Here is a 9,810-nt window from a genome sequence, read left to right as displayed (position 1 = left end):
AAAAAAGGAAAAAAAAAAAAAAAAAAAAAAAAAAAAATATTAGGACCTTGGGGGTTGGTAAGTTGATAGAAAATGAGTCTTATGGATCTTTTCTCCTTAACAACATATTAAAAGAACCACCTCATTGGTTACAACAAAGCAGGCAATCATTTCAACAGTGGTGACTTACAACTCTCCAGCTGCATTGTACAGGTCTGGACATCCATTGGAAAGTTCTTCAAGTCCATGGGACAGGATAAGGTCAAGGTGAGTCTTAGCAAAGAAAAAAAAAATTAAACCAGTTTTAAATCTGTGAGGTTTGATTCTTAAGAAACAAACAAAAATACATTTGGCGTTAAGCAAAGTGACATTGATTCAAATAATGAAATCTAAACTCTCACTCAGGGCAGTGCCTTCTGTTTTCCAAATGAAGAGTAGTCATTGGCAATTTTTTAAATATTGCAGTGTTTCACCATAACCAGAATTCTTTATTTTCTGTCTTCCAGCCTCTGACTACCTCCTCCTTCCAGCAATGGCACTGATCTCAAGTTTATTCTAGAACAAACAAGATCACTGAGAAGTGGCGTAACAAGAACAGTGAGCTCTTACCCTCACTGATGTCCAAAACACATAAGGATTATACTGTTTTAGAATTATACCTTGGATAAGTGAACTTTGCCTCAGGGACAATAAATGAGTGATAAGGATAACTGATTGTGATAAGAATTGGTTCTCCTTTCTTCAAATGTGCAAATACTTAACTCCACAGTTTTTTGTTTGTTTTTATTTACTAACCTACACAGATGAGTTAACATTATATTGTAACATTCATTCTAGAATTTTGACAATTCTACAGCAAGTAGTCCTTGAGCTGAAAAAATCCACTTAAGGTTGGTGATTTGTACATAGTCTTCACCTCTCCACACCCAGCAGGGACTACTGTGCTCCCCTTTCCTTTCCTTAACTTTTCTGAGCTCCAGCCAGCTGCGGCCTAGCCTTATATCAGGATATTCATTGAGCCACCATCTTTTTCCACCGTTTACTTTTCAGTCATCAAAGAGACATTGCACGCCTCTTGCTCTTCAGTGTTTCTATACCTCAGAGACACAAGGAAGGAAATTATAATTGAGAATCAGCAGATCTAGGTTCCCTTCCAGTATTGCCTCAAGCTATCTCTGTCCCTTAAGCAAGATCTTAAACTCACTAAACATTTGTTTCCTCATCAATTAAATGATGAGGTAGAATAAGATGATGCTTATTCCCATATGCCTCTAATACTAGAATCTCTGTTATTCTAAAGTTCACAGCTCCAAGTTGTGTTTATTGTATTTCAAACATCTTTTCTATCCCAAGACCCATCTGCCTCTTGCACTGTTACCTAAACCCTCCTTTTCTGTCATGCTCATTCTCGCTCTCCCCTCCTGGTTGCCTTTTCTTTCCTTTCTCTGCTGCATTCTACATGCTGTTCAAGCAAAAACAAAACCAAAAATCTGTGGCCCACTTATTTTAAAGAAAGAAAAGTTTGGGGATTTGAAGTGAGATTAGACAAAGAATCCAGGCTGATAATATTCAAAGTCATTTAAATACAACAATGATTGGGAAAAGCAATATACAAAACAGTGTGCAGTGTGATCTCAATTATGTAAAAATATGTTTTCAATCTTGGAAATAAACACACCACTGTATTAAAGGTAGATATTTCCGGTTGGTGTGATGATTCATATTTTGTTTTTATTCTTTATTTATTTATTCTGCATTATCTGTGTTGACAAGTATTGCTTATTTGAAAATGTCCATAAAAACTATTTATCAGCTTTCCCGTCTTCATGTCATTAAATGTGCCTTTCTTCAAACAATAGCCAAAAGGTAAAATTCTAAAATTCTATTTTAGTCAGTAATTTTTGCTATTGATATGATTATATTAGTATTACTATTATTAAAATTTTGTCATAAACATACAATATTTCACCTTCACTGCTCAATAAATTAGCTTCTGGTGGCTCTTCTGAGAACTCAAGCACCATGCTTCTAAAGGAAAAAAACGGTTTTGAGTTCTAAATAACTAACTTAAAAATAACATTTTACACAGAAAAAATAATTTTGTCAGTTATGGAGTTTATTTATAGATATAGATATAAATATATACATATTCGGTTGCTTTTTCCCCAGCATAAAGACTTTTTTTTTTTTTTTGAAAACACAATTTTATTGAGATTAATGCCATGAACTCTTTAAAATAATGGCAAAGTCAAAGAACTAAAATGAAAATCTTTTGGGAAAAAAAATCTGATAATTCATTGAAAGGGGAAAAAATTCAAAAGGATTCATGGGCTTAAAATTGTTATTACCATAATGAGGATCTATTTATTCTTTTTTATTTTTTAAAGAGTAAATATTTTCATTAAACAAAAATATGTTTATCCATAACTTGGCTATTGTGAATAGTGCTGCTAAAGGTTACAAAGCCTCAATTAGACAAGAGAGATAAGTTTTTATTTTCTTTGATACATATTGCACAGCATGGTGAATTTAGTAAATAATAATGCATTGTACATTTTAAAATTGCTAAGAGAATAAATTTCAAATGTTCTCACCACAAAAAAACGATAAGTATTTGAAGTAATCAATATGTTAATTAGCTTGATTTAATTATTCCACATTGTATTTATAAATCATCACTTTGTGTGCCATAAATATACACAGCTATAATTTGTCAGTATACAATTAAAACTAAAAATAAAAAATGTCCAACATATGAAAATAATCAGATGGCGTGTGGATAATTTAAGTGAATCAAAAGCAGAAAACTTGGAAATTTCATTATGATTTTGAAAAGTTTTGTTTTGAGAAATTAGAAAATAGTAATAGTGGAAATGAATACAGCTTAAAAGAACATGCAGCATGGAAGTCAACTATATACTGTTTGCTATTGGAAACAACCCAACTTTGATATTCTTAATCATAGGCTTGCTGAATTTGATTCTTTTGAGAAATGAACTTTTCACATTTATTCTGGGAGCAAGGGTCTCACACACAATTATTCCTGACTTTGTGGCAGATGTTAACAATCCTACAGGGACCCAGAATTTTGGGGGTCAAAACTATTAACAGCATGGAAGACCCCACTGAGAAAAATTCCAAATAAACATGAAACTATTTCTGAATCTTCTCTCAGTATTTTCCTTCTTCCTTATTTGGTCTTCTAATTTCCTTTGTATTGGAACCCAATGGGTGCCAATAATGAGGAGAGTTAACAGCTCCTCAGTTTGTTAAATAATGTCATCTGCTGTGCACATGGGAAGAGATTGTAAAGATCTAATCAGTCCCAGAACAGGCCACAGAGCCCATAATTTATGACGTTTAGTTTACCAAACACATTTGAAGGCCTAAAATTTAAGTTTTCCAATTACTTATTTTTCCCTTGAAGTATACATTAAATATAGTAAAATATACACAAATCTTAAATCACAATGCTATGACTTTTTACATCTATATCCACCTGTTTAACAAGCATTCAAATTCAGATTTAGAATATTGCCATCATCCCAGAACGTTCCCTTGTCCTCTCTTTCCAGTCAAAACCCTCCAAAAGTAACTACCACCCCATTTGCTTCTTTAAAAAGTCTTTTTCTGTGTGTGATTTTAAAAACGTGATCCTCAAGGAAAAAAACATGCTTGATACTATTTTGTATAGAGATGCAGAAATTGCCACAAATAAGGCTGAAACATACAATATACTAAAATGTGAACAATTTTTATCTCCTTTGCTCTGACTCTCCACCTGTTTTGGGTGGGTCTCACAGAATTAAGTACTTTTAATTAAAAGCCAGTATTCTTTCAAATTTGCTTGGAACTCAGACTTCTAACAGGCTGACACTGCCTACAGCATGTCAGATTTGCTCTCCTCTTCCCCACAGTCTGAAATACTAAGGCCATTGCACCTGAGGGCAGTGAGCTGAGGCCACCCCTCTTCCTTTTAATTTTTGTTAAAGAACTGATTTCCTGATGTGTTAACACCCATTCCCCCACTTTCAAGGCAACCCATGTGCATTAAGGGCACTCCTGCTCCTGTTTGCAAAGGGAAGGACTAGTTTCCTTACAGAGGCCCTGCTTCTTTACCAAGAGGAAGAAGGCTGAGCAAGCATTCCAATTTTAAAGGCAAAGCATAAAACAAAGAAAAGGAAGTCAGTCTCCCCAAATCTCACCTTTCCTGCCCTTTCCCTTCCTTACTACAGTCCTATGCAGTTCACCTTGCTCATAAAACCAACTCTTGTATTTATACTTTATTTAAATGACTGATAGATGCAGACATTATGAACTGCTTCAGTTACCTTTACAGTTTTTTAAATCAAATATTATAATATTTTTATTTGCTTTTTATCTTTATCCCCTACTATAGTGCAAGATCTACTCTCTTTTATTATCTAAAACAATGCCTGACACAGAGTAGGTATTCAATAAATATTTGTTGAACAAATGAATGAATCAGCATCCTAAAGCTCCATGGGAGAATTTCAGGCTTTTATTCTGCGGGAATGGGAAAGGACAAAGGATTTAGAATGGAAGAGGTTGGACATCAGGGCCCATGGGGTGTTGCCAAATTCCGAGACTGTTGAAGGAAGCCAGCAAAGCCTGCCTGGCCCCCTCTGTAAGTGGCTAGCAGATTCTCACTAGAAATAAGGCGAATCAAGCTGAAGGAAAGCCAAGAAGGTCAGTCCACCTGTCCTCCAGCCTTGGTCAGGTAGCTGAGTTCAGGGCCAGGTCTGTTCTCACACTGCTAGAAGAATACACACACACACACACACACACACACATATGTTGAGCTTATAGAACTAGAGAGTAGAATTGGAGTTACAAAAGCTGGGAAGGAGAAAGGGGAGTGGAGATAGGGAGAGGTTGGTTAATGGATACAAAATTACAGCTAGAGGGGAAAAATAAGTTCTAGCAGTTTACAGTAGTGCTAGGCATCTATAATTAACAATAATTTAACGTATGTTCCCAAATGGTTAGAAGAGAGGAGCTCAAATGGTTACATCACAAAGAAATGATAAATTTTTGCAAAGATGAACATGCTAGTTGCCCTAATTTGATCATCACACATTGTACACATGTATTGACCTATAACTCTATACTCCATAAATATGTACAATCAATATGTGTCAATTAAAAATAAATGAAAAATTTTGAAAAAGAATACAAATTAGTTATTTAACATGACAGCGTTATGGCCAACAAAGGCTCCTTGACTTGTAAGGTAACTACTGATTCATAAGGAACTCACTGTTAGAATTGGGTGTCCATTCCCAGTGAGATCCTTGAGGTAAAAATACCATTTGAAAAGAAAATGAATTTTCAGGTAGAAATACAAATTTTAATGAGTGGTCTGCTCGCCTAAAGCAAAGATAGCCAATGTTGTATTTTGGGAGAGTTGATTCTAATGGTTATAGTAGTCCATTTTGTTTAAAGAAGGACAAGAGGATGTTTCTGTGCTTTTCAGGAGGAGCAAGAGAGTCTTGGAGATGTTGCTGTTGTTCCTCTGTTGGGAACCACATTTAGCACACTCTACAAAGGACACTATGGACATTCATTGGTACATGCATACATCAGAGGAGATAGAAACTACATTGTTCTAGGAAAAATAAAAACTAAAGTGAAGATGATGATAGTATTAATAATCATAATTCTCCACACACCTTCTGTGGATCAAGCAATCCTGTTATTTTACAGTCGTGTAGTACCATCACACAAGGCAGACAGCATCATCTCCATTTCTGAGATAAGTAAATTGAAGTTCACAGAGGTTAAGCCATGTTCCTAAACTCACAAAACCAGTAAGTGACCAAACTTTAACTGACATCAAATTCCACTCTACAGCATTTCCTCCTTAGGAATAGAATCTGTTATTGATTTATCATCCTCTTTTGTCTGTGAAGCCAGCAGAGTTGGTCATAGACACCTTAGTGACCTTGTACCTGCTCAGCGATAACCCTCTTTTTTCTTCAGGCATCCAGAACTCTGACTTGTCCTTTTAAAAACTCCTCCAGCCTCCCCCGACAGCCTGGGAACGTGGTGGTTGACCTGGCTTACCTCTAAAGAGCTTTTTGATCTCGACTAAATCTCTGGGCCTTCTTCCCCACCCCCACCCCCATCTGGCTCAGCATTTCTATGATTCTAAACTGTAAGTGAAGGCGACCAGCTTGAAGGATTTCCTTTTATAGGTGAATTTACTCTCTTGAATATGATGAACGCTTTAAGTGCAAGTAAAAACATTTCTTGAAGTAGGAACTTCTTGGCAATGTGGGAAGATAGGTGAGGTATTTATTGCCCTCACAGGAGTTTGTCATCCACCATCCTAGAAGACAATCCACTCTTTCCCTGAGAACATAAAGAAGGCCTTACTGTACAATGTAAATCTGTTGAATCTTTCCTCCCCATTGTACCTTGAAATTCCTGAGCTATGTGACATTCTAGTGTCAGGGAGATTTGACGGAACACATCAAGTATTGAAGAAAAGTGCCATCTTAACCCACCTGTACCTTAGGTGAAATTAGCCTGACAGCAAGTTAGAAGTCAAGTTAAAAGTGTGTCATTAAAATGACCCACACATGGAGAGAGGGAAGAAAGAATCACTGGATTAAAAGACACTGCTGGGATGGCTGTCTGATCAAAACATCTTTTAGCATAGTGGGTTTCAATCTCTGGTGGGCATAAGTGTCTTTTGAGGGTCTTGGTAGGAATGTGGATTCTCAAGCCCTCCTGATAAGCAGCCCAGGTGAAACTGATGCTGGTGTCTTGGAGCACACTTGAAGAAGCACTACTTCAGCACGTCCCAAGGGATGTGTTTAGTTACTGTCAATATAATAGGCTAAAAGGAGAAGGTTTTGAAATGGAAATAAGAAAGAGGATTGAGAAAGGACCCTGCAATTTTTCAGTAGCAGTAGCACTCTCTTTGGGAAATATTGTTTCTACTCGACACCAGGGCAGGACGATTAGCCTCAAGTAGGCTGCTGAGTGATTGGACTAGGGATAATTAGATGAGGAGTGGGGGTGAGGGGTGGTTAATCACCAGTCTCAATCACAATGGAGAAGCACACTGGTAAAGTCAGGGCACTGAATTCAAGGTTAGTCCACTGGCAACCAAGAATATGGTGGGTGCGGCTAGAAGACTGGAGAGCTGCTAAGAGGGGTGGGAGGACAGTTTCTAGGTGAGGTAGAGAAGAAGCCAAAACCAGCGTGCCTGTTAACACACACGAATCTGCAAAGTAGGCAGTGGAACTCTATTCAGGGTGGTGGCAGTGTATCAAGTTACCCTCCCTGATCTCTGGAAACTCAACCACCAAGAAATCTCAGAAGAAATTAAGAAGGTGGCTGCAACATGCATTGCATGAACTTCAACAAAACATTTACAAAAGTTCATGGTACTGGTCATGAAGGAGGACAGAGTGCAGGGGAGGACTAGTTCTAGGCCCTTATTGAGGAGGGATTGGTGTTAAGCAAGACTTCATCTGGGTTGTAACTTAGTATATTCATTCAGCAATATTTTGGCAAGTATTTACTGGGCACCACGCATCAGACACTTGAAAGAAGACAGTTTCTCTCTTTAGGGAGATCACAGCTTAATGTCAGAATTACATATGTATACACCCCAATAATTGTGAATTTATTTTCAACTTTTTAAAGTCCAACTTCCCCATGTAAAGAGTCCTTTTTGATAAGGTAAATCAGACACACATGAACTGAATCAGGTAAAGGTCCTTTAATTACTCCCTTGGGGCCGAGATGAGCACTCACACTGATTAGGCAGAGTAGATAACCTATCCTTACAGACCTAGAGTTTGAGAGGGTCCTTTGGGTCTATCAGAGAAGCGTGTTTTGCACTAATCATTTGATGCTCCTGAATCAAAACCCAAGGTATTTACGCAAGGATTTTGACCCACAGAGAACAAAAATAATTGGTCCAAGTTTGGCTAGGCAAGCAAGGAATAAAAATTTTAAACTCATTATTTCTGAAAGCTCTATAACCCACTCCCAGAGCTGGTCAACTAGTCCATGGGCAGGGACAGATGTGGCTGCACCTGTAAAAGCTTTCCACGTGAGCAAAGTTTGAAAACTTTATGGTGTGCAAATTGTAAGGAGTTCCAGAAAGATCCTAATACATCCTTGCTCAAATACGTTCCAACTCTTAGCTGCTACATATAATCAACTAATAAACATTTAGCTAAACATTCCCATGACTATTAAAATGCAAACCTAGGAAGAAAATAGTGTTTCAAGTACCGTTAGTTATTTCCTCCTTTGTGTAAATGAGTTGATAGATTCTATGATTCCCTACTGATATCTCCAATAGCAGACCTTGACACTGAGAATATCAAAGAAATGGATAAGACTAGATGGAAAACAAGGTTCAGAACAGTGTGGCTGGGAACCAGAGATACAACATTTTTTCAATATTGTCTGAGGCTGGATCTAAACCCCAGGTTGGTCCTGAGTTGTATGATTAGACAGACTCTCTCCTCTCAGTTAATTCCAAATAAGCACTTAAGCTTTTGTCGTTATGCTGTTATGCCTGTTGACCTTGGGATGTGGAGGAGAGGAATGGCATACTGCCTGGCTCATCAGCTGTTCTACTTCCTTCCCCTGACTAAAGTCCCAGTGGCTGACTAGGAAGGTCCATGTTTACCAAACATTATAAAGGCATCATAGAAAATACCCATATGCATTGAGCAATCCTAGCTGGGAAGGACAAAAATACAATATCTGCTCCCATCTGTGTGTGGTCCCTTCAGAAAATGTGCACACATATGGTTGGCCCATGTTAATTAAGTCCAAATATGGATTGGCTTCAACTTGGAGAGTAACTGATAAATCTGCAGCTAAAACTTTTCCAAATGCTTTGACATTTCCTGAGCAAAAATGTTTTGAAGGTGTTGAATAGGAGAGTGCTAAATTGAACACCACCAGAAAAAAGAGCTCAAATTACGAAGATTTAAATAATCAATACTGCTCACATTTTAGTTACATTTTAAGCTTCAAAATCATTTCACATTTAGTATTTATTTATACACGCAAACATTCACAAAGAAAATGTTACTAGCCTGCACATTAAAATAATGAGAACTGACTTGTCCATTGTCACTATGTTTCTAATGTTATAGCTATTTAACAGTGGTATTGAGGTTAAGAGAGAGAAAAGCATTGTATAGCAATTTTCTTAATATTTTGTTTGGGATTATCTTACTTTTGTCGAAGGGGGAAAGAGAACAAGTGCCAGCATGCTTATAAACTGCAAATACGGTTTTGAAAAAACCAAAGTAACTTTGTACCTGTTGATAGCTGAAAGCGAAATTGTGTTAATTGGCTGGTATTTTGCTGCATTGAAACTTCTATTGTGGTAACTGGTGGAGAGTTGCTGGCCACTGTTTCTGGTGGCAAATGTTGGAGAGAGAACGGAGTTCTGGTCAGATAGTAGGATGGTCCATCCTTTATTGGATAACATTTTGAAATCAAGCACAAGCAGCTAAAGGGGAGGCCCAGCACCAGACAAATCATTATCTGAAAGGAGAATGCAACTATCACCTCCCTTAGGAGCCACATGCCTCCCAGAAGGAGGAAACCCAAGACAAGAAGAGTATTCATTGGATTTGAGCTAAGTGTGGAAGGTGAGTGGATCTGGAATGGTACTGGTATTGAATAAGGAAATGTTCATATGTATGGGTTAGAGAACTATCTCCACCCCTTCCTCCTCTTTATCCTACAGCCAACTCAGGGGTGATTAAGACATTCATTGAACATTTAGTTTGAATCTGGAACTGAGAAAACGCAAATCAAAGA

At 37.4% G+C, this 9,810-nt stretch overlaps 1 protein-coding gene across 2 annotated transcripts in view; it reads right to left on the bottom strand.

Annotated features, from left to right (window-relative positions):
* The window catches only part of GLRA2 (glycine receptor, alpha 2), a 203,705-nt gene that overhangs the window by 122,502 nt on the left and 71,393 nt on the right, over nucleotides 1-9,810 (bottom strand). For both annotated transcript variants that reach the window (XM_008585837.1, XM_008585838.1), the window contains exon 5: nucleotides 170-252. In XM_008585837.1, the coding sequence (XP_008584059.1) occupies nucleotides 170-252 (83 nt within the window). The remainder of the gene's footprint in view (nucleotides 1-169; nucleotides 253-9,810) is intronic.

The sequence above is a fragment of the Galeopterus variegatus genome, unplaced genomic scaffold, assembly GCF_000696425.1.
Source record: "Galeopterus variegatus unplaced genomic scaffold, G_variegatus-3.0.2 Scaffold3732, whole genome shotgun sequence".
Taxonomy (NCBI): domain Eukaryota; kingdom Metazoa; phylum Chordata; class Mammalia; order Dermoptera; family Cynocephalidae; genus Galeopterus; species Galeopterus variegatus.
This window is presented reverse-complemented; position numbering and strand designations above follow the sequence as displayed.